Here is a 26,602-nt window from a genome sequence, read left to right as displayed (position 1 = left end):
ATACGTATATATGCCCGCTTATGCGGTATCGGATGTAGAGGTACAAAGGATATTAAGAATCCCTAGATTCGACCGGGCTACACCAGAACATTGATCGAGGATGACAAACTCGCGGAACATGAAAACGAGCTGAAGTATATTAAATTAGATATACTTGAATTATCCGAATTACGGCGAAAATGTGAAGGAGAAATAGTACTTTCGTCGGGAAAATTATTGCATTATAGAGGAGAGTCTTCTAATGGTGGCGTCGAATTTATGGTAAATAAAAAACACAAAAAAAACACAGAATATACCTACAATTAAAAATACAAGTGGTAAAGTCATACATATCTAAAAAGTCAACAAAAATATTTGATTAAAGATCATCCAGGTATATGCACCGACCAGTGCCCACATAGACAAAGAAATTGAATTGTTCTACGATGACGTTAACTCTGCGATATAAGACGTAACCACTAACTATACTATACTGATGGGAGACCTAAACGCAATATATTCGTTTATTTTTTTACCAGCACTGCAATATACAGTTTATAACAACCAAGCCATTTCAGTATTTTATTATGAATGGTAGAGTTTAATGTATTGTTGATCTCGTGCTTTATTTCAATAAGCAAGGTTTTGAAGATGTACGTTTTCAATAAATTTTCGTTTGTCCGAACATTAAGTTGGTAGGGCTCGTACATATAAGCAACATGTAGGATAATCAATCTACAGTTTGGTACTGTGTTTTCGTATTTTACGCAAAACACATCCCCTTCTCACGAAATTATTCAATAAGCTTTCAGAATAAACCTTGAGCTAGACCTCATTAAAATATATCGTGTTTTCACAATTTTCATTAGCAACCCCCTCAGGGATGCGGTTAGGCACAGGTTTGACACACACATACAATAAATAACGAACGTGGGGTATGTTTCTGAGTGTGAACACTTCATTTTTCTAGTGTTTCTCCTAACATCAATCTCTCTTTATTTTACCCCTCTGACGGGTGTCAAAATCAGAGAACATGGGAGGAAATCGATATATGGACCGCTGAATTTACGATGATGTACAGGGCGATTGGACTAATGTTGGTTAATACTGTTTAATTATATTTACAAATTTGCACAGCTTTATTTTACAATCTTGCTTGTTCTTTCTGACATATATTGTTTACGATATATTTATCTTAACTTAAATATAATTACATCTTCTTTAGAATAATATATCAACTGACTTGATCATGAAAACTTCTCCTAATTCTTACAACTTTTAAACTTTTCCTAATCATTTGCAAGAGAAACATTATGAAATCTAAGGAACTTTGTAGCATTTTCATTTTTTAATTTTTACGGAACTAATTAGGTGCATCCCTCGATAGCCCTGGTTATTGAGGAAGTACTGGTTAACATCAGAATATATTTTAGATTAAAGATATTAATACAAATTATATATATATATATATATATATATATATATATATATATATATATATATATACATAGTATATAAGTTATATACATATAATATAATATAAAATATTTTTACTTTGTTGAACTTTTTTTACTTTGAAATAATTCTAAGATATAGTTTCTTGACCCTGGTTGATTTGTCTACCCTGACCTTACATCACCTAGTCTGTCATTTAATAAAATATTAAAATAAAGTAAAAAAATTGCGACAATTTTTATATCTAAAGACTTATCTCTAAACTCATTGTTTTCGGATAAATAAGTAATTACTTGTTATTTAATTAGTCAATTTTAAATCTTGCCTATCTCCCACTATAAAAATTTCACACTTCATTAATTTTTTTTATTTAGACAAAAAGAGTTCTTTACAATTTTACCGGCTAGTTCGTTATTACAACTTGTTAATGATATTGTGAGATGGAGTATAAATTTTGTTTATTATTTCTCTGGGTTGCAAGGTAAGTAAAATATGTAGAATATTTAATAGAGAAGATCGGAAACTTTGATAATTAGAAAAATATACTGCTCGTCATTATTTAAAGGTCTTACTAGTATTTAAAATACCCTAATTTATAATGAAGGTGGAAAGTATTGGAATAGCTCGCAACAAAGGAAAACAATATAATAAATGTGTGTATAAGATGGAAGGCAACCGTATATACGCATTTCTGACAACTGGTCATCTTCAATAAGGTACAGTCAAGTTATAAAAGGAGTATGTTAACTGCACCATACTGAAGACGACCAATAGTCAGAAATACGTATATTTATAGGTTGCCTTCCATCTTATACACATATTATTTATTAAATTGATTTCCTTTGTCGCGAGCTATGCCCATACTTTCTACCTTTATTTTAGTTATAAGATAAATTAGTTGAAATAGACCCATAAATGTATTGGTTGCAACTAGTGTCATTTATAGAGAAGCAATTGTTAAAAATGTATAACGATTTAAACGTTCCTTTCTTGTCATCTCAGAACACAATGCTTGCACTGGGTTTATCTCTTGGAGTTACCGATTGGAGTTACTTAGAAATTCAGCATTAAGAAACCATTTTTTATCGTTTTCAATTTAAGTCAATTTATAAACTGCAGCTGTCCACGTAAACTCATTTAGCACTAACACGCTTTTCAGGTGTTTTACTTTTTTAATTTTATTTATCACGTGTGTTGTTCTTGTACTCTCTAGCTCTTTAAAAATTCTTATAGTGCCCAATACAAGTAGCTGACAAAATGATTAGTATTTAGAGGAAAGAAAAATAAGTTTACTGATATTGACATCTGGATAATACATTATTTTAATATTGCCCCTATAGGAAATCTAATATACATTACAATGTAATAAGCGGCTTCATTTAGATATTTGGTCATAAATTCCTACAATTGAAAAGCAAACGTGTCTATAGCGTGACTTATTAGAAGTAGTAGCATACTAATACATTTTATTATTGTATCAATATGATTCAGTATATATTCGCCAATTTTTTATTGAAATTAAATATTATAGGTACCTTTATTACTCAATATATTGACCACTTAACAAATGGCCAAAAAATAAACAACGTACGTTTTGCAGATGACACAGCCCTTCTTGCAAATATCCAAGAAGAGTTAATTCATGCGACTGGTTGAAAACTAAAGTCAAATATTTGGTCTGCAGTTAAACAAAGACTAAGATTATGTTAATGGATAGACTACATACCAATGATCCACACATAACAACTATAGACCGGTTTTATTTTGTGAGCTTACATTTATATCTGGGATCATTGATCACAAACACAGGGTCACTATAGGAAGAAATAAAACGTAGATGAGATCAAGCAAAAGTCGCTCTAGGAAAGATGGCCAAAATATGAAAGGAGTCTCAAATTTCACGACCTCTAAAAATGAGGTTGATTAACCGCTTAATATTTTCAGATCATCCTTTGGGATTACCTGAGCCATTCTTCGAGATTACCTGAGTCATCTTGGGCCAACTGAGTCGTGATCTTTCTCTAATCCTTCTTCTTTTCAGGACTCCCAGAAATACTTTCTTGGTGATTATTTCCTTTATTTTGCCAGTTTATGTATATTGATTGCAGATACCTTAGCTTACAAAACTATTCAGGAAAATTTGCGTAGTACTATTTCTAATATTAGAGCAGTATTATTCGGTATATGCATAGGGATAAAAAATTGAATATTATAATAATTACATTAACATTACTTACACTTATTCATAAATATTTATTTCATAATTGTCTATATTTCCTTACTTACTTAACTCCGCGACGTTACAGCCTTTGAAGGGCCTCGGTCTGCTTCACATCTCATTATTATTTACTGTTGTTGTCTCGCTGCCGCCACTGTCGTATTATTGTTCCTCCACATTATCCTGTACTCAATTAATTCATCTACGAATTCTTGGTGCACTCCTTCTTTCTTCCGGATACCAAGAAACACTTTGGTGATAATACTTTCCTTTACCGCTCTCTACACGTGACTATTGGTCCACAACTTTTTCTGAGGATTTTTCTCTTCCAGCTTCTGAGTTTTTATTTATCCGCGGTAGACAAAATACGTGTCTCGCTTCCAAACGTTAGTACTGGATAGCTTAGGTATAAGATCTTTGTATTTCTACTGACAACTCTGACCTTAAGGAACTTCAGTAGATTGAAAAGCTACCGTTGGCCGCTTCAGCGTCCCAAAGCTGAATAGGACTCTTCCCAGTATGGCATTAATCTGGTAAGTTTCCCCACATTATTTGAATAAGCAAGCAAAATTTTGTATCATTCTGTTAAATTTAGTTTTACCCGGGTTATCAGGTAATCTTCTTATGATTTCTTCAAGAAACAAATTGAATAACATAGTTCTTGTCTTAAACTCTTTGATATTTCCAGAGGTACCGAGAGTGTTTTTTCTACTACAACTACCTACCGCTTGTTGATTCAAAAGTCATTTTCACCAGCCGTATATATTTCTGCTCAACTTCCAATTTACTCATAATTCTATACCACCATTTTCAATTATAATTATATATTTTTTTAAATATATTTAGAATTGATACACATATACATTATGCTGCTCGTAAGACTTTTCTAGTATCTGCATCAGTGTGAAAATTGGATCAGTATGAGAGCCGTTATTTGAAAACCTCATTGATAGTCCTTAATAAATGCTTCTGATAGTAGTGTCAACCGCTTGTTGAGTACTTTTGTAAAAACTTTATATAATGAACTCAGCAGGGAGATTCCAAGATCCCATGTATGGATAAGAAAGATGACACTTTTACTTTATTTTGTGGGCATCGTCACTGTTACCCATACCTCTTTAATAAGCTCGTAAATTTTGTCAACTAGAAATTAACCCCCTTGTTTTAAGTGTTTGGCTGGTATATCACCTGCTCCTGCTGACCTCATTCCATATTCAACATTAAATATTTTCTCTACTTGGTTATTTATGTAGACACAAAAACAAGTTAGAGTCTCTCTTCGGAATGGAAAATCTAGTGAGATATATAAAGTGATACGCAGTAATAACAATCGTCTTATAAATAATGTGTTTTGAAAAAGACCAAATTGAAGAAGGTCTGTAGGACGGCCTAGAAAAAGGTAAAAAGATGCAGCTAAATAGGATCGGATAAATAGGAACCTACAAACAAGAAAGGCAATAGAAAATGGGTAAAAACTTCCAAAGAGTTATAACGCTAATGATAATGATGTTTATTCATATAAGCTCTATATCTACCGTAACGTTCAGTAGCTGTCTGAAATACTTTGCTGCCTATCTGTTAAGAATAGCTGTTTTATCTCCAATGAGGTTTACTTGTATACCTTTGTGCAAATTGGATTTGGTTTAAAACTGTTGCTTCCGTTCTTTATCCTATTTTTATCACTTATTTGGTTTGCTTTACTTAGTTTATACAATTTTGCAATATTTTTCTTTCCAAAAGCTCTGTTTGTCTTTCGGTACATCTTGTTTGCTGTTTATAGCTTCTTTTATATCGCTTGGTTGTTGGTCTAGTGCGTATGATCAGCATATTATGTTGCCACGCTTAATTAGTTAACTATTTGGGCACAGTATTCACCAACCCAATCTTCCCTCCAACCTCTAGTTACCATACCTATTACATTGTTTTTATCTCATTTCACTGCTTCTTCTCCTTCTATCTGTACTTTTCCCTGGAAATTTTCTCTAATCTTTTCGTTTTTTAGAGCGTTGACTTTATGTTTACCCCGAATCATGTAGTTGCTTGAAATAATTTCAGCTCCTCTGTATATCTGTACGTTTCTTGTCTTAAACTGAATCACCCATTTCGGGTCCCTCTAATTTCTTGATGCAGATCCCGGACTTGGAATTGGCATAGCGGTGTTACGCGTCTATATTGGTCTGTATTGGTCATTATCTGAAGTGGTCGCTCGACAGAGAGATTTTAATGAATTCAAATCATAAGAAATTCGTTGGAAAATGACCAAAGTAGTGGCTATGTAAAGATGGTCGTTAGTTGGAGTGGTTGTTATCGGAGTTCCGAGTGTACTATCTTATTTTAATGGTCTAAAATCAAAAGGCAACATTTATTAGATTGTGAATGTGGCTTTATGCTACAATAAATGTTAATGCAAATGTTTAAAATTTTTATAATCGTTTAAATATTTTTAAACGTAATCTTTATCTAAAGCTGATACCTACTTAAACCTTAGACCAGGGTAGAATTTTTGGATATCTTATAAGTTATATTCTCTTATATAATATAAAATATGAATAAACTGATAATTTAAAGGTCTTCAGAATATTAATATGGATTAAAATTCAGATAATCTACAAATGGAAACAATTTTATGAATACGCTACGCAAAATCTAATTAAACATATCAAAGTGATAATTTAAAGGTATTGCAAATTTAGATCAAAATAAAGATAAACAAATCATACTGACAGTTTTTATCTTTATCAAGAAACGTCCTGTGATGAAAAATATATACACAATTACCTATATAAATAAATACTATGCATTTATCTTAAACCAGCAAGTAATAAATAATTTTGGCGTTGAAAAATTTGTAGAAAGTTTGAAGGTTTTAAATTACTATAGCAATCCTTAAATTGAGGTTGCAGTAAATATTTGGTTAATACAGCTTAACTCTTAAGTTTTTGTTAAAGTAGTTTTTTTTAAGTAAGAACAGGGTTAGGGCGTAGAGAACTGTTTTCAATAACTACGTCAAATTTATTTTTAAAAAGATAGTTATAAACGTTGAAACGAAAAAAGATTGTTTTACGACGTATTTCTCCGTTGAGGCACCCAACAGCGGGCGCTCCATAGCCCTCTGAGCCAGGCGAATTTTGTTCACTACCTTATTGTGAGTATTAACGGTTCCGCTCCATAAGTGAGTACTGGTAATACAGATTGATCAAAGATCTTACCTATGAGGCATATGGATAGGTCCGATTTAAATACATAGTTTAATTTACCAAACGCTGCCCAGCCTAATCATATGCACAACGTGGGAGCTCACATGTATGGTTATCTCTGTTCAACCGAATTTCATGCCCTAAGTACTTATACGATTCAGTCTGCACAATATCCCATCCATCAAGAGCCATATTTCGATTTAGCACCAGATTAGTCATTATTTGTGTCTTGTTCATATTGATCTTTAGTCCGACCTTCAAGGAAGCGTGATGTAATTTTTTAAACATTAATATTGCCTAATCGATACGATCGGATTAGGGCCAATCCGATTAGAGTTATTTGCAAATTTCAAATAAGTAAGCTTATCTCCATTTATATTGATACCATACTCTGGTTCAGATGTGTCTTCTTAGAAGTATGTTCTAAAATCATCGTCAATAGCTTTGGAGAGACGGTGTCTCCTTGTCTTACTCCACCATTTAAAGTGTCTTCTCTTCTAAAATGAAATACGTGTTCTGATTTAAGAGTAATTTGGACTTAGCCCTTCCTCCACTTCCATCATCTTCTGGTCTGATATACGAGTTCTAAAATTGTATGAAGTAATTTGCATTTGTCGTTCTTTGTAGTACAATAATTTTTTCTGGGGATTCTTAGCACCATCTGCTCCAAACCTGTTTCAACCACTACCTTGGTTGGGGGTGTTGGAGCCGCCGGAGACTGAAGGCCGTTCAGTAGTTTCATCTTTCATGGAAAATAACTTTTGGGGTTTTAAGCCATTGAAGGTTTCCCCGGAGGTGAGAGGCTGGAGATATCCATGAGCTCGCGTGGCAGATGTGTTCACATATATTCTTGTAAAATCTTTTAATGAGCAATAAAGGGTGTTGTGTATATCATTATAGGTCTAATTATTGTTTTGTAGATCCTGTTTTTGTGTCTTGTCCTAGGCGCTTGTTCTTCCAGACTATCTCTTAAGGAGATTCAGCGCTGCTTTATTTGCTGTTAAGACTGTATACTAATATATATTTAAATCTATTCCCAGATATTTAAACTGCATTTCGTCACTTACTATTTTTTCATCGATTTCGATTTAACATCTCAGTGGGTATTTCGATCTAGTCATACATTTTATTTTTTCTGAGATATTCTGCTGAGATAATCATATTGTATTTTTGCTTGCTATATTAGAAATGTGCCTTAATCTTCCTTAGTTATAACATCATAACATAGTATATGAATCCCTGTGTCTCTTATTCCGTAACCATGAACTTGGCGTACTGCTTGCAATATTTAGTTTATGATTATATTAATTCAGCAGTGGGCTTAACGAAATGTGGGTCAAGAAAAGAATTCTACGCGTGTCCTGAACAGAATATAAAACCAACCTGTCAATTCTAAAAACAGGCTATTAACAAAAAGTAAAACGAGCATACCTAATTTACTTCAGCCACATAGCTAGAAGGACGAAGACCATGTAACTATCCTTGGTAGAAGAAAAGGTAGAAGACCAAGAGGTTTAACACGTCAGGTCTACGAACTATGTAGGTTTATTAAATTAAGTGACCTTTTCCTGTGATTTATCTTAGTATAAACACAGCGTCTACGCACAATATTCCTAATTTGAATTCCTGATGTTCTTCTGATAGTGTTATTAATTTATTGAGTCTTTTATAGTAGTGACTTTTATTTTAGTAAAAAGTAACGTTTTTTTATTTTAGTACAGCGTCGGCAACACTTCCTATGTATGATTTCCACAAAAACTTCTCGTTCGGCGTGGCCACTTCAGCATTTCAAATAGAAGGTGGTTGGAATGTTTCCGGAAAAGGAGTGAGTATTTGGGACAACCTTGTACATGATATGAATGAAATCATCGTAGATGGGTCAAACGCCGACGTTGCTTGTGATTCTTACCATAAAGTTGATTACGATATTCTATTGTTAAAAGCACTTGGAGTAACCCATTACCGTTTTTCCATTGCTTGGACTCGAATACTGCCCAATGGATTTAGAAACCACGTAAACGAAGATGGTGTGAAGTATTATAATTATTTAATAAACAAATTATTGGAAAATGGAATTGAACCTTGGGTAAGTAGTACTTTTATAACTATTTAATAACTTTTTAGTTTAGTTCTATCAAGAAAATTCTACTGTACCAGATTATATATAATATGCAGCTTCACAATCTGACTAGTTTCAGATGATAAGTTGTAGTTTAATATCTAAAGAAGCTACAATGTTGTTAAATATGTTATGTGTAAGTAACTAAGAAGAAACTTTTAAAAAAATAAATATCAAATTTAATTATTTTGTATTATAATTCATTGCCAAGACGTTAAAGTCTCCTTCGTTTTTTATTTTTTTTTTTATTTAATAACTTATCCCCCATGCAGGATAATTAGCGTACTTAGATTAATGTGACAGTTGATATTAATAATGTATATTGATAAGTTTATAATATGTGTATTACAATGTGTGTTTTAGAGTCTTAAAGGTAAGAAAATGTTTTTTGAATATCTGTATTTTTTTCTAGGGCATCATTTAGAGAGTCGGGTATGTTATATTTCCGTCATTCACTGTTATATTTGGGACACTGTATTAAAAAATATTTTACCGTTACAACACTGTTGCACATTTTTTACATACTGGTTAACATTTCTAAATGGATATAATACCCATTTATGTTCCACTAAATTAGAGAGTTGAAAATGATATATTAATAAGTCTGTAATAAGTTTTTTTTTGTTGCATAGACTTTTGTCATTCAGCCAGTCTCTACAGAGTATTTGGAGTGTGGGTTATCAAATAATGTTTTGGTATAACTTAGTATTTCTTCTATTGTTTTTCTTTTGTTTTGATATTTTAATTTATTGAATTTTCTTCTCTTTATTTTTTGGTGTTATGAAAGTAGGTTTCCCTGTAGATGTAGTAGCTCATGAAGAGATTTGGGATATTGTGCCTTTGTGTTATGTTTTGCCTGTATTTATATGCATTGTCTCATTTTCTAAATGAAATTTTAGGTAGTTTGTTGTTTCTGAATTCTCGTTGGTTGGGTGTATGTGTGGTTTTTGCTGCTGGGTAGTTAGTGGTTGAGTTTATTGTTGAATGCTTTCTTTTTTGATTGTGGTTGGCGAGTGTTGTTTGAGTTTTTTAAATTGGTAGATTAGTTGTGTTTTGAAAATGGATTATAATTTGATGTTGAATTATCTGTTGTAATCGCAGTAGGGTCTGATGGGCAGTTTTTTGTTAAGAGGTAGGTTTGCGTAGATGTTTGGCAGACTTGGTTCTCTAATGACAGGTGAATCCTCAATGTCGTTTTCTCATATGTGACAAAGCTTCAAAGAGTTTAAGAAAAAAGAAAACTCACTTCAAAAGCATTATCCACCAAAGAACTATTAAAAATCTACGACAAGGAAACTCCCAATGGAGCACAAAAAAGTTTTTTCACTTTTACTCATTTGAACTTGCTTGGAGAGGCAATGAGGTCGTAAACTGCAAGATTCACTTTTTCCAGAAGGAATTTGATGTTATGGGAGAATTTACGGACCAAATTGAATATAACAGCATTTTTTACGAAACAAATGAAGGCAGTTCGAAAAGTTTGGCAAGCAGCAAATGGCTGGTGAAAAATTCATCAAACGAAAATTTATGCCCAGTTAATTATTTTTGAAATTAATGGAAAAAGGGGGACCAAAGATTTTATCAGACAGACTCTTTCTTGCCATTCACCTTAATTGAAAGGATGGATCTTGCTGCATATCTGCAGTTGGACTCCAGTCGCCACCAGAAGTTGATCGACTATATAGCATATACTAATTGTACATTTAATATTGTTACCAAATAAATAAAGATAATGTTTCGTTGATATGGTGCATTAATTGTCTTGTGAAATAGTCTCGAATATCATTCGAGAGAAAATTATTTACCGGCAAAATTTTCTTCTGGTTTTATTTAAGTTTGTTGCCTTTTGGCAATTTTTGTTTATGAAATTTTGGTTAAATCACGAGACTGGCATCTCGTGATATAACTGTCAAAATTTAATTCGCGAAAATAGCCAGGCAACAAACTTATTGCCGGCAAAATTTTCTCTCTTATGATATTATATACGAAAAATATGTAGGTGATTCATTTAATGGATTTGAATATAAGCTATTTGGTGTATTATTAGTAGTAGAAATTTCAGATTAAATAAAAATATTCATTTTTAGTTATCTTATCATTTTATTATTTGGAGTACGGTCCTGGCAAACAACCTCTGTAGTCCGTACTAGAAAGAGTTTACCTGTTCTAGTTTTTGTAGGTTATCTGCTTATATTCCGATATATCCAATAATAATTATAAAAACTATTATGATTGTTATGAAAAAAGTTACTTATAGTCTTGGTGGTGTTTATTATTTGATATTAAACTACTGGATAATTAATTAATTATTGAAATATTCTTTAGTATTACCGTATTACACTGGTTTTTTAAATTAATTTGCGAAGCTCGATTTTAAACACGTATTCGTCGAATTCGAGAGTCTATTCCTCTTTGTTTTATAAAAGAGTATTTGTTGACGACAATATAATTATAATATCAATAAATTAGTATGACAGCAACCGTAAAAAATTCTTATCTCCTCTCTTGTGGAATTGACATGGATGGATTGATATCTACACTCAGCAACTACAGACAGCATGTATTTTTGATTGCCTTAGAATTACAGGCGCTCTAAACGACAACCGAACTACAGCTATGGAGGTTCTACTAAATCTTAACGAAAACCTAACACCTTATGATTACATCAAAGCACAGTAAAATTATAAATAAAATTACTGATACTACATGTATGATGACTTCTGAATATGCATTATCCAGACACAGGCTTAAAGTACCTTTCCAGCTACAAATATGTCCACCAGGGGGATGTTTCAGAAAAAATGTTTCTTCTTCTTTTTATGTAGACATGGCTGTCTGTTTTGCAAAGTGCCTCAGTTAGTTGTCGTTCCATAGCTTTCGTGGTCTTACTACTGATCGTCTTCCTAATAAAGAAGCATCTCTTGCCGTCTTTACTACACTATTTGTTATAATTTGGCTAATATGAATGTACTTCTAGCTCTCTCATACTGTTTTACCACCAATTTTTTTAACTGTTTTCATCTTTGTTATTTCTAACATCCTTTTTGACCTCTCCGTGTCAGGTCGTGTTTCTGCTGCGTATGTTATTAATGATCTGATGTCTGTTTTGTGAATTCTGCCTTTCATTCCTTTCCCTATATTTTTATTTCTCCATATTGTTTCATTTAGGCAATCTATGGCTGTTTGCTCTATTCACTTAATCTTCCACTTCTGTTTCGAGCTTTTCGTAGCTAAATAATGTGATGCCTAGACATTTAAACTCTATCACACGTTCTATTACCTGACCTTTCATCTCCAATTTAGATCTTATTAAATTTGCTGTTACAACCATGCATTTTGCCTTTTTTGGTGAAATTAACATGTTTAATTTTAAACTTAAGCGGATCAATATATACGCCGATATTCAAGTGGCTATTGATATGTGTGCTAGTATAAAAGCAGGTTAAGGAAAATACATGGCAAAAAAATAGCTGATGAACTTTGAAGAGCATTAGCTACAAAATATTTCGATCCAGAGCCGGTCTTATTCAAAAAAGCAGCGTCTCTAACCGAAAAAATGCCTGGAACCGAACACAACATCTACTACTGGAAAAGTATACTTGACCAAGCACATGAATTACTGCAAAAAAAAAAAGAAGAAATGAGCTCAAAATCATAATACGATTCTTTTCTGTACGCATTTTAAAATCGCATCTTATTTAGTTTATATGGTAATTAAATTTACTATCAAATTATATTTAATTCTATTTTATTATTAATTTAATATTTCATCTGAATTTAACAGGTCTGTCAGAAGTTACCAACGTATATCAATAATTTATTAATTTTTATTAATATAACATAACTTATTTAAAATACAAATTATAAATAAATAATAAAATTACCTTAGAAAATTTTAAAAATACTGAAAACATAGTACCTATAAAGCTTCGCGTTAGTCTACTGTATCGCCTACTTTAACATCTTTTTTTGTTTTAGGTTACTATCTTCCATTTCGATATGCCCTACAGCATTTTTCTGGTAGGTGGAATGTTCCAGGATAAATTCAGTGAATACCTATCAGACTATGCTGATCTATTGTTCAAACTATATGGGGATAGAGTAAAAACGTGGATTACTATAAACGAACCTTATTCATTTTGCGTCAGCGGCATAAGGATCTTAGGTGAACTTAGGCCTAACGGTATAGTAGAATATCTTTGTGGTCACACTTTCCTCAAAGCCCATGCAGCAGTTTACGATCTGTACCAGAGGAAATATAAAGCAACACAAAATGGTAAGTTGTAAGAATAGGCTTGGATAAACTTTTTATAAAGAAAAAATAAATTTGGAAAACTTTTTCTCACTTAGTTTAATTTTTACAATGAACAGTTTTTTTATTCATTTTCGAGTAATATTTTGTGTAAATTAAATGTATGTTTTTATTACTATTATTTTTATTTCTGTTAATTTTAATATTTAATTCATTGTAGGTAAAATAAGTATGGCTTTTAACTTACAATGCAACTATCCCGAAACAAATTCAGCAGAAGATATAGAAGCAGCAGAAAGGGCCAATCAATTTGCAGTAAGGGATTTAAAATATTATCATTCCAATTAATTAGTACTTGGCTGTTCTTGCATTCACGCACATGCACCTTCTTTTTTGTCATAAAATATTAATTTTTATTTATTTTTGCATGATAAGTAGAAATCTAGAAGCATTGTGGATCTCAGAGTGCATATACGCAGACGATCTTGTGATATTTGGAATAAACGAAGTGGCACTCGAAATTTACAAGTATGGGACGCTGCACTAATGAAACGAAATTTGAGGATCCATGAAGAGAAAAAGAAAGTAACGGTATGCGGGAAAAATAGAAAACAAACGAAGATACAAATTAACGGAAGTATACTTGAACAAGTCAGAACCTATAAATACTTAAATAAGTGCAAATTGAGAATAGAGGAACTAAAGAACCTAAAGTAAGTTCGAGAATAGAAAGTGCTTCTCGAATGTACCACGCAATCAAAAGTATGCTTTTGTCCAAAAAAGAAGTATTCCAAGAAGCCAAAGTGGCCATGTATAAGACGGTGTATGTGCCGATTTTAACTTTTTAACAGGTTTAGAAATGAAGCAGTTAAAGAACATCTTAAGGTCCAACTAAGTTAAGTTGTAAGAGTTAATAGATTAAGAAGAGTACAAGCAGGATATTTGGACGAGAGAATAAATGAATTAAAGCGAATACAGGAATAAGATAAGAAGATCTAAGAAAGAAAGGTGGAGTAACCTGCTTCAGGACCTCGAAAGGGATATCCAGGGGCTGGGCTTCAAGATTGTCTGTACCGAATTGAACTGGAAAAAGACCTACCCCCTGCCTAAGGAGGAGAAACTCCGTTTAATACGGGAACTCTTTCCTCTGGTAAAGGATAGGAGTGAAAGCGTTATTAGTTTCATAGATGCGGAACCATTTACTGAGTTGAAACTCGTATGTCCAGGCTGAGATAATTGGGCGTTAGTGAGTACCTGGTTAATGTAATTGACAGATACTTTACTGACAGGTCCATAAGAGAATAAGATACCAGCACTATTTTGCCACAGGGTGTTCCGCGGGGTTCAGTACTAGGTCCCATCCTGTGGAATGTCCTGTACGACGGGGTGTTAAGGCTACAGATACCAAGGTGATGCACTCTTGTAGCTTATGCCGATGATCTCATACTAGTTGCGAAGGCGAGTCAGGAAACGAACATAAATAATATGGCTAATACAGCCCTGCGTCGTATTAGTAGGTAGGTCAGAGAGAACGATCTACAGTTAGCGCATCAGAAAACTGAGGTGTTATTTCTAAAGGGAGCCGGGAAAATCCTCTCTTCGCTTTATAGTGGAAGGTGTGGAGATTACACCGGTTAAATCGATTAAGTATCTGGAAGTCTGTTTGTCGGAAGGATCAAGATTCGGAGTGCACATTCAAAAGACGGTATAGAAGGCGTTGATATGGCTGATTCCAAACATTGGAGGCCCAGGTAGCGCAAAAAGAAAGGTGTTAAATGGAGTTTTCCAGTCAGTGGTAACCTACGTTGCCCCCGTGTGGTGTAGCGTACTAAACACTGAGAAATACACTAAGCTGATGGAGACTTCGCAAAGGCGAATGCCCCTTAGGGTATGTAGAGCATATGGGACAGTTTCAAATGAGGCTCTATATGTCATTGGAGCGGTGATACTGATCGTTTTTTTGTGAAAATAGCGAGCGAGGGTGTATGCGAGGAGGATGGATGTAAATATAGATACAAATGAGAGAGAAAGAACAATAGTAGAGTGGCAGAGACAATGGGCGAATGATAGCGGAAAGGCAAGGTGGACGAAGGAGCTTATTCTCGATCTGAGGCCGTGGTTGAAATGTAAGTTCAGGAAACTCACTACTTCCTGACGCAGTTTCTGACCGGACATGGTAATTTTGGCACCTTCACAAATAGAATAGGTAAATCTGCCTCGGCAGACTGTACTGTTTGTGGGGTACTGGACGATCCCGCCCACATTTTTAACTGCCAGAGATGGGCAAATGAGAGGGGAGATTTCGAGAGTCGAATGAGTTTCGGGCTGGATGAAAGAAACGTTGTAAACATAATGTTGAGAGGAGAGAAGTACAGTGTCTGATTTCTGGGATAATAAAGAAAGAGGAGCAGGAGGACAGAGGAGGAAATTAAGCCAGGGATCTGAAATTTATGGTTAATATTAATTATTAGTTTATGGCCTAACGTCTGAAACATTTTCTGATTTACGGTAATGGGTATGGTTATTTATAAATTTTTATTTCTTTTTATTTTAGTTGTTCATTGAGTGGCAAGACCATCTCTCTGGAACGGTGGTTAAAGTTTTAGCCGGGACACGGTTAATTCGGCACTACCCTGGGGTCTTCTGGCCTAGTATCCTACTCGGCCAAAAGATGCCAGGGTGTCTTGTTCTGTGACGTAGATGTCCAAAAAAGATTTCACATACCGTTGCCTGTCAGAATTCAATGGATACCTTCTTAGGCTCTTACTTGAATCTGGCAATATGGCAATTAAAAAAAAATAGGTCCAATTAATTATTAAAAAAAATTGAAGAGGCCCAACTAAGACGGTATAAACACACGATTAGAATTAATAAAGAAAGACCAGTTAAGTAAATATGGGAAGCGAGAAAACCAATTAAGAAACAAAGGTCATTTAAGGCATGCGACAGTAATGTGACTTTAATCATAGAGACAAGAGTAATTAGCAAAGAACAAGCAAGAAACTAGGCAAAGAATAACAAGCAATAGAGAAAAATTGTGCATGCAACTCACTAAAGACATTACACCCGACATAACTTCTAATAATATATTAATAAAGTTCAATATGCATATGAGAGTGTTAACAAGAACGTCGGAAGATCTTAAACTTTTACTAGAAAATATAAATAGAACATGCAATAATTACAGTACAAAAAATAATGTCAAATGTCAAAAAAACTAAGTGTATATCAGGTCTGCAACCAAAAAGCTGTGTTTAATTTGATGTGCTGAAAACAAAAAGAATATCAGATAAAGTCTAGGACGTTAGGCTCAACTAAGTTTATTGTCCATTTGCTTTTGTCGTGGTTAAATATTTTTTTTTTGCATACTCCAGGTTTTCTTAGAATCCTAAATTATGGTATCCAGTGTAATCTGCTGCCATATGTCTAGTGGTATCAGTTTTTTAAATGTTCAGGAAAGTGCAATCTAAAAAGTTCTTTTAGGGTGCACTTTTAAATTGACTTTTCTGTAGTCTGTTTTATCACATCGCAGTGCCTTCTTCACAATTTTCTTTTTGCTCTTCTTGTTTTCTATTATATTCAGTCAGAGTTTCGCGATAATCATCCCACTCACCTGATCTTTTTGGTGAGATTACAGTTTTTTCTGACATCTGTCCTTTGATTTGCAAGATTGTTATTCCACTAGGGTAATATCTTGATATAATTCCTGACTATTTTCGGACACATTTTTTTAAACGCTGACATTACATTTCAAAGTTCTGAAACATACATTTTTAAGTGTGAAATACGCCTCGTCGATCATGTAGACGAAGGTTTTGATTTTGTTTTAGACGGGTCCTGATAACTGCTTCATCAGCCTTTTTCTTTAGGATTCGTTTAAGAACCATGGGGCGCTTGGTCAAATTATTGGGAGCGACTACATTTAAATTGGCTTCCTCATACATGTCCTTTATAGTCCTGACCACGTTGGTAGTCCATTTTTTTGTATACTTGTTACTATAGTTTACTCATAGTGTCCCTGTGCTAAACGATTTTTATGGAACATACAGAAGTTGATTCCAATTTACGATAGGAGCTTTATCCACTGCGCATTTCACTTTCTTGATGATCAGGTCTGCTCGAGCCTGATCTAGTTGAGTATCAGGATGGTACATGTGTGTTACGCCATTCTGAATAATTTTATGACATGGATTTATAAGGTAGTCTGCTCGTTAGTGTTCTCTTTTTACGCTCGGCTTTTACTGGTAACTCTATATTGATTTTATGTGGTTTTTCTGAGGTGTACTTCTCAGCAATCAACTTTGCATTTCTCTTCATCATTCTTTTCAGGTTTTTTAAATTTTTTTTTGCACGTGCAGGGATGAAATACTGTGAAATATAGTAGTGCGTCGTTACCGTGCTAAGGCTATAATCACCCAGAATTCGCCACTTCTCTAAGGCATCGCTTAAATTAACAATTTCACCCTTGTGTCAGGCATGACCTGGGTATGACAATTGTTACGATTCGGAATTAGGGAGTGCACTAGTTGCAGAACTAATCTAACTGTATTATGAGCCACTTGTGATTAAGCTGTCTGTGATTTGCCCATTGAGTGTTAGTAAGTATGTGTGTATGTAGTATAATAACGCAAAAGATAGAAAACATAATACGTTGTGAAATAAAAAGAGATGAAAGTAGTAGAGGTGGGAAATTATCGATAGAAACTTCTAATTTATATTACATTACATCAATCTATCAATAGTTTCCCACCTTTAGACGTTAGCTTATAAGCTAGTTGACTTCAGTCATAATATTACAAGTATGACGTCGAACATTAACATTTTTTAAATTTTGCATAAAGTAAAAACTGATTGAAGGCAATAAAGCAAATGTAAGTAAACAGTTTAATTAGTAGTAATTTGATAAATACAGAATAACAAGCTATGATAATTCTGTATTGAGAAGAGTGTATGCGAAGTCTCAAATCACAGTTTATTATTGATCAATACTTTAATTTTGGATAAAAACATACTCGTACTTGAACTGTTTTTACTTACATTACATGATACGTATTACTATGACTAAAGTCAACCAGCTCATAAGCTAACGTATAAAGGTGGGAAATTTTCGATAGATCTAATGTAATGTAAAGTAAATTATAGGTTTATATCGATAATTTCTCACCTCTACCACTTGCATCTCTTTTTATTTCACAAGGTTTTATGTTTCCTATCTTTTGCGTTATTTTGCCGGTTCTTAAGGCACTCATCCCTGTATAAGTATGTATGTACCTTGAGATCAGTATAAAATAACATATATAAACATTTTAACAGTCACACTTTAAAATATATTTCCTATGTAATTTATAATTGATATTGTTTTCAATATTCTAGTTAGGTTGGTTTGTCCATCCTGTCGTGTTTGGAAACTATCCACAAGTGATGATCGACAATATTGCCAATATAAGCAAAACTCAAGGATTTCTCGAATCCAGACTTCCAGTTTTCACTACTGAAGATCAAAAATTGTTAAAGGGATCTTTCGATTTTATTGGACTTAATAACTATGATACGTATTTAGTGTCAGATGATAAAAAGATCGATATTGATCCCAGTTATATCAATGATCAATGGGTTAACTTTACATATTTTCCTAACTGGACTGTGGATCATTCAATTGAGGTAAGATATATTATAAAATAATTTATTATTTATTTAAAAAATATTTCTGGCTACTCGTTTGATATGTTTATTTGATCTCTTAGAGGTAGACAACTTATTCAGTAAATTTTCATTAAATTTTCTACCATTACTAAAAATATGGAAATATTACTATCATGAAAAATTTTACGAAACGTAATGTAAGCGAATTATATTGAGGAAGGATATACTAGTGATAATTTACAAATAGGACAAAAATAAGTTGAAAAAGCAGTAAGAACCATTAAAGTAGGAACATGGCGGAAAAAGCGAGTTTACACCAGAAATAACAAAATGGCTATGCGAGAAAGAAATAGAATGATTAAGGACTAGACTAAAAGAAGCATAGAGAATAGAGACAATGATGATTCCCAAAAGCTGGGAAAAGATTTTAATAATATCCAGACCTAAAAAGGGAGATCAAACAGTATGTGCAAACTATATAGTAATATGCTTCGCACAAGTATGCTTCAAGGTGTACAAAAAAATTTAGAGAAAAGATCGAAAAATTACGTTGACGAGATACTAAAAGATATACAAGCAGAATTAAGACCTGGAAGCCAAGTAAATGATAACATTTTCGAACTGAGAATAGCAATAGAAAGAAGCTTGTCAGAGGGCGAAGAACTCTTTCTAGCCATTATGGATCTAAGAGTAGCTTTTACCACGGTTCTTAATATTGGAATATAAGTTACTTAGAGAAGTTACAAAGGAAAACTAATAGAAATAAAATTATATTTACCAATAAGACAGTAAAAGTAAAAGCATAGATATCAGGAAAAATATCGAAGAAATTTGGGATGAGAAAAGAAATAAAACAAGTAGATAGTCTGGGCCTTTTTTATTCATGATTATAATAAACCAAACAGTAAAGAGAATATAAAAAAGGAAGCCAATATTAACACAAATATAGACTATAGGAACCCACATCCAGTAAAAGATTGCGATCTTCTCTAACCAGAAGACAAAAGATGTGGTTTTTATGGCAAATTCTAAATATAAAAAGGAAAAATTGGTTTTCATATGGACAGAGGAAATAGAAAAGAGAAAAATAAAAATGAATATAGAAAACAAAAGGTTAGAACAGGTAACCTCATTTAAATACTTAGGTACATTGTTAACAAATGACGGAAAAATGAATGCCAAAATAGTGAGCCAGTGAAACAAAGGAACTAAAATATATTATGCACTAAACAAAACAATATTAGGACATAAAAAAATTGACGTAGAAGTTGAAAAAATTCGCAATACTATAACAATACCAAATGTAATAACAACAGCTAGTGAAAACTGGATACTTAACAAGAAACAGGAAACAAAGATAACTGCAATAGAAATGAAATATATTAGAAACATAGCAGGCAAGACTAAGTGGGATAAAGTGAAACGTAAAGATATACGAAACAACATTGGTTAAGAACCAATATTGACAAAAATTAGGAAGAAATAAATAACTTGGTTCGGTAACATGGTAAAAATGGTTCGAACTCAACTTGTAAGAGAATAAGGAAAATAAGAAAGTCAACAAAACAAAGAAGAAAAAAAGAAAGAAAGAAGTGGCTGGAGCAAATAAAAGAATATGAAAGGAAAAGGGGCAAAAGAAATGAAGGAATTAGCAAAAAATAGAACAAAGTGATAAATATTGATAAATGATAAACCGGAATTACAATCTGACATCTGAAACGGTGCGAGAAACAAGAACAGAAGATTTTTTAAGATCTTAACTGTGATTTTTAACTTTAATATTTTCGTTTAATAGTTTGTTTTATTTTTATGTATCAAAGTATGTCTGTGATATAATATACTTCATTTAAAATTACGCCAACTAGGAGGATGAAAAAGTTAATAAAATTTCTATTATTTCACAAAGCTGTAAATCCCTCCGATATATAAAATTTTGAGTTCAACACCTGCTGATAAATAAAGCAAATGCTACTATAATGTAGTGATTAATAATTTAATATTGTTACAGATGAGAGCCAAAGGTTTAGGTATTATTCTTAATTGGATAAAGACGACATATAACGATCCAGAAATACGAATTTTGGAGCAAGGCTTTCCAGAAACCTCTACTGACTTATATGACAATAACAGGCATAAATATATAGTGGTATGATATTTTTATTGGTATTACAATAATAGTTGAGTTATTAGATTGATTTATGGAAATAATCCGATTTAAAACCTGAAAATTAACACTTGCGTATAACTGTGGCTGATTTACACTTCTACCATATTTACAACTCGGTATTACTTCCTGTGGATCAAAGAGCCACAATAAAACTTTTTATTTTTGATCTTCTTATTGCGCTGTCTCCGTTTGGTGCCAATATAGTTCTGAGATAATCGCAAGTCTTGTTCGTCAATTCCAGTTGTTCAAAAAACGTCAAACAACTGTCAAAGTGTATAGACGCATTTCAAAGTTTCTCCTTTAAATTTAAATATTTAAATGATTATTCTTAAAGTCTGAACGAGTAAATAGTGAATAGTGGTAAAATCAAAATCCTATTCCATTCCAATTTAAGCAGCCGACGAGTAAAGACCGATATGTGACAATTTCACCGAAACATATTAACTTTAATGGTTCAAAAGTGCATTGGTAAATTTGACTTTCCAGTGGCGTAAAAAAATTAAGGTAACTGTTATTTTTAATCCTTTTATCCACAGAGTCCCACTAGGACATCTGTTGCATTGATAATAAAAATTTATGTATAGTGGTTTTGGTATCCAGAACCGCTCACTAAAATGACCTCAACTACTACTCAAATGACCTCACAAAATAACCCGATCAATAATACCAAGTCTTATGTTGCTGCCACTTTATCTAAACCTCCACCTCCTACGTTTCCTCATAAAAATCAAGCCATTATCTTACATGCCCTTCCTAATGTCGTTCTATTTGAGTACATAAAAGCTATAGGAGACATCGTTACCCCAAAAAATATCATGTTTGCGTCTCGAATCTCAAATAACCGCATTTGTATTTATTTAAACTCTGTTAAACTAATCGACGATCTTCTCAGGGCCCACCAAAGTATCATTATTAACTCAACAGTTGTTCCTATCCGAAGACTTATAACACCTGCTAAGCGTATTCTTATATCAAATGTATCTCCCACGATACCTCACAGCACTATGGAAGAAGCTTTAAAAGATATCGGCTTACAGATAGTCTCTCCTGTATCATTCGTGAAATGTGGCTCGCTAGGTGATGAATATGCACATATAATGAGCTTCCGAAGAGTGGCGTACGTTATTCCGGATAAAGAAAACTTTTCAGTCCAGACCTCTCTTTTAATAACTCATGACTACACATCATATCGAATATTTGTGTCTACTGACAAATTACAATGTTTTTTATGTAAACAAGATGGTTATACTGCTGAAACTTGTACCAATGAACCAATTTCTGTAGCCCAATCCGAGCTTCCCTCTCCCACTACCTCCGTATCCATACCCACAAATACAACGATACCCGAATGCACTCCCAATCAAATCAATGCACCATCCACATCTTACCCCGAAACTACAACTAATGTGGCAAAAAGCATCCCCTTAGTTACACAGTTAGCATCACCTCCCGTACAGAGACAGAAACGGGCTATATCCAGTGACAGTAATGCTGGCACCCCTTCTCAACTTTCTCCAGTTCCTACTCCAGAACCAACTATCAATCAAATGCCTCCCCCCTTATCTGTAAAATCTACCACTAATTCTTTTAGCCAGCTGTAAAAGAAAAAAAGTAAAACAATTGAAACAAATGAACATAAATTGACACCCATTTCTTATAATGCAGTCCAAGCCATTTATAAAAATAATTTATCCGAACTAACTCTTACTGAAAACCAATTTATAGCTTTTCTAGAAATTACCTACGGCATACCGGACCCACTTAGAGAAGCTCTCAATTTCACTTCCAATATCCAGGGATTGCTTAATGATTTATCTCTTCTTCATTCGCAATCAAAAGAAAGATCCTTTAAAAACCGAATAACAAGATTGCAAAAAAAATTAAAAGACAGCTTAATCCTGAAGACTCCGACAATTTAGGTTCATCATCCGATTACCTATCTGACGATGAAACTAACGCTCCTATTTCTCAATGCTCTCAACAATCCTTACAGTAGTCCCACATTTAAACATTACATTCAAAATAATTCAATGGAATTGCGATGGTTTCGTTCCTCGCATATAAAGAATCCAGCAATTAAGTACCGAAGAACAACCTGAAATCATATGCTTACAAGAAACTAACTCAAAAATTACTAAATTTCCTAAACTAAACAATTTTGAAGGATATCATTATATTCGAGCTGACTGCAACAGAGCCAGTGTTGGAACTTCAATTTTTATTTCCAGTGAACTATTTTCTTCGCACCTTCCTCTCACCACCGAACTTGAGGCTATCGCCATAACCACTTGGTGTCCTAATAAGATTACTATTTGTAGCGTATACATTCCACCCAATTACTCTCTAAAGGAACTAGAACTTCTTGACCTCATTTATCAGCTCCCTTCTCCCTACATTCTTGTAGGCGATTTCAATGCTCACAACTCTATGTGAGGTTCCAATAGCACGTCAAACAAAGGTAAAACTGTTGAAAACGTAATTAATTGTACAGATTCCTGTCTACTAAATACAGGCTCTAGTACACACTTGAATTTCTCATCAGGCACATTTTCTTCTATAGATCTTAGCTTTAGTGATCCAAAATCCGCACCTTTACTAAATTGGAAAGTCGCTGATGATCTTTACGATAGCAATCATTACCCCATATTTATATCCACTGATATCCCCAACTCTAAACAAACTATATCCAGAAGCTCTTACAAAAGCTTAGGGCAGATGTAAGAAGGCTATTCAATAAAGCCAAATTCAACCAGGACTGGGCCATTTATAGAGAAAAACTGACGCAATATAATAAGGAGATCCGAAAAGCCAAAAGAGACTCGTGGCGAAAGTTCTGCGAGGAAGTCGAACAGGCTCCCGCATGTTCCAGAATCCACAAGGTCCTGGCTAAGGATGGTATTGTGAATCAGGTCGGCCTCTTGAAGAAAGAGGACGAAACGTATGTAGAAACCCTGGAGGAAAGCTTAATAATGCTCACCAAGGTACATTTTCCCAGCTCATCCATTGACAATAATCCTTCGGTAGAGGTAGCTCATCCCAGAAGGCCTACTAAGGCGGACTGGAAATTAGCTACCGACATCACGAGACCGGAAAAAGTCAGGTGGGCCATCAATAAATTCCAGCCATACAAATCACCTGGAATGGACGGGATTTATCCAGCCTTGCTACAGAAGGGACAGGATGTGATCATCCCGCATCTAACAAAGATCTTCAAAGCTAGTTTGGCATGGAGATATATTCCAACCGCATGGCGAAGGGTGAAAGTCACATATATCCCCAAGGTTGGTAGGGTAATGGACCAGACCCCCAAGTCATACAGACCAATAAGTCTATCCTCTTTCCTAGCAAAAACGCTGGAAAGATTGATAGACAGGTATATTAGGGACGACGTGCTGATGGAGAATCCACTTAGCGATCACCAATATGCATACCAGCCAGGAAAGTCAACTGACTTGGCGCTGGATGATCTTAACAGACTGCTCTCAAAGTCGCTAGATGACAAGGAGATAGCGGTGGCGACGTTTCTGGACGTGGAGGGAGCGTTTAATAACGTCTCCTTCGAGTCTGTAACGGACGCGCTTAAAAGAAGAGGAGTTCCTGCCTTCATATGCGAGTGGACAAAGGCGACCTTAACAAACAGGATCATTGTGTCCTCGTTAGGTGAAGCCACTATTGAAGCGAAGGCAGGAAGCGGCTGCCCACAAGGAGGAGTTTTATCCCCATTACTGTGGGCTACGCTTATGGACGACCTACTTAATACACTGACCAGGGAGGGTTTTTACTGTCTGGGTTATGCGGACGATTTGGTAATTGTAGTCCGAGGACGCTTTACCAAAATAATTTCGGAGAGACTTCAAGTCGCTCTGAGGATTGTGGACAGCTGGTGTGAGGAAGAAGGCCTGAAGGTTAACCCTAAAAAAACATCTGTTGTTCCCTTCACCAGAAAAAGAGCACTGCAAGGCTTACAGCCACTAGTGCTCAAGGGAGTAGAAATCCCATTCACAAGTCAGGCCAAGTACTTAGGTGTAATATTCGACCAGAGGCTGACATGGAATGCACACATTCAGAAAGTCACACAGAAGGCCACTATGGCCCTGAACACATGTAGACGAATGTGTGGTAAGAATTGGGGGTTAAATCCTAAAATGAACCTCTGGTTGTACACAAGGGTTATAAGGCCCATGATAACTTATGGTTCAGTGGCGTGGTGGAACAAAATGCAACAGTCCGGGGCGATTCGATTGCTCAGTAGCACACAAAGGCTTGCATGCTTGAGTGTTACCGGAGCCATGAGAACAGCCCCAACGGACGCGCTAGAAGTTCTGCTAAACCTACCACCTCTGCATATATACATACAGAGTGAAGCCAGATCAACAGTACATCGGTTGATCCAAGGCCAAGCTCCAATAAGTATGATGCAGGGAGCTGATAACTTAAGGCTATACCAGGACATAAAGGCAGACCCCGTTCTAGGAATGCCTGTAGACCGAATGGTTACGAGGTATAGTTTTAACAAAAATTTTCAAATTATAATACCAAAAAGAGATGACTGGGAAACTGGTCCGCCGCTAACAGCAAACTCAATATGGTATACGGACGGCTCCAAAACGGATACAGGTACGGGGGCTGGAATATATGGCATAAAACCAAGGACGGAAGTCCGGGTATGTCTAGGAACATACGCGACCGTATTTCAAGCCGAATTAGCTGCTATACACAGGTGCGCTATGGAACTAATCGGCCGAAATGTAGATAACGACTCCATCGTTATCTATTCGGATAGTCAAGCGGCTCTAAAGGCTCTCAGTTCGGTACAGGTCGATTCATGGCTGGTATGGAACTGTTTGGATGTCCTCTCTCAGGTGGGAAGTCAAAACAGGTTGACACTTGCCTGGGTGCCGGGACATAAGGGTCATCGTGGCAACGAGAAGGCCGATGAATTGGCCCGAGAAGGCGCATCTACGCCACTGGTTGGTCCGGAACCCTTCTTTGGAATCGCAAATACGATAAAAAGGGCAGCCATACACAAATGGGTGCAACAGAAGTCTCTTGAGTGGTGGAACAACTCACCAGGACAGAGGCAGGCCAAACAGTTCATCAAAGGACATTCGGCTAAATTTACAGCAGACTTACTTTCGCACAGGCGCAGGACTGTCAGAATGATAGTGGGTCTGCTCACTGGGCACTGTAGACTCAATAGACACCTGAGTCTCATAGGCCTGACAGAAGAGGACACCTGTCGTTTCTGTCTAGAAGAAGAGGAAACCGCTCTACACGTTCTGTGCCATTGCGAAGGTCTCGCACGAATGCGGTTTCTAGAACTCGGAGAGGAAAAACCGGAAGCACCAGGCTACATGAAAAGGCCACTATCAAGGCTGTTGAGTCTCATTAAGAGGACCAAGCTAGATGAAGTGCTTTAAAATAAGGGGGAAACACAATAGATCTGCAAAGGTCGCAGTGTATCAGGCTCTATTGGCCGCCCCATTTTCTACATTCTACATTCTACACATATCCAGAAGCTACTGGCAACTCAAAAATGCCGACTGGCTAAGCTACACTACCAAAACAGATA

General features: G+C 34.8%; 1 protein-coding gene across 1 annotated transcript in view; it reads left to right on the top strand.

The window, feature by feature from the left end:
* The first annotated feature begins 1,760 nt into the window (after positions 1-1,760).
* The window catches only part of LOC140450597 (myrosinase 1-like), a 37,534-nt gene continuing 12,692 nt past the window's right edge, over positions 1,761-26,602 (top strand). Inside the window, exons 1-6 of the mRNA XM_072544255.1 lie at positions 1,761-1,915; positions 8,566-8,935; positions 12,947-13,244; positions 13,441-13,535; positions 18,594-18,881; positions 20,872-21,009. Coding sequence (XP_072400356.1) covers positions 1,875-1,915; positions 8,566-8,935; positions 12,947-13,244; positions 13,441-13,535; positions 18,594-18,881; positions 20,872-21,009 — 1,230 coding nt within the window. The 5' untranslated portion in view covers positions 1,761-1,874. The remainder of the gene's footprint in view (positions 1,916-8,565; positions 8,936-12,946; positions 13,245-13,440; positions 13,536-18,593; positions 18,882-20,871; positions 21,010-26,602) is intronic.

The sequence above is a fragment of the Diabrotica undecimpunctata genome, chromosome 1, assembly GCF_040954645.1.
Source record: "Diabrotica undecimpunctata isolate CICGRU chromosome 1, icDiaUnde3, whole genome shotgun sequence".
Taxonomy (NCBI): domain Eukaryota; kingdom Metazoa; phylum Arthropoda; class Insecta; order Coleoptera; family Chrysomelidae; genus Diabrotica; species Diabrotica undecimpunctata.
The sequence above is the reverse complement of the archived record's forward strand: the minus strand, read 5'-3'. Positions and strand labels throughout refer to the sequence as shown.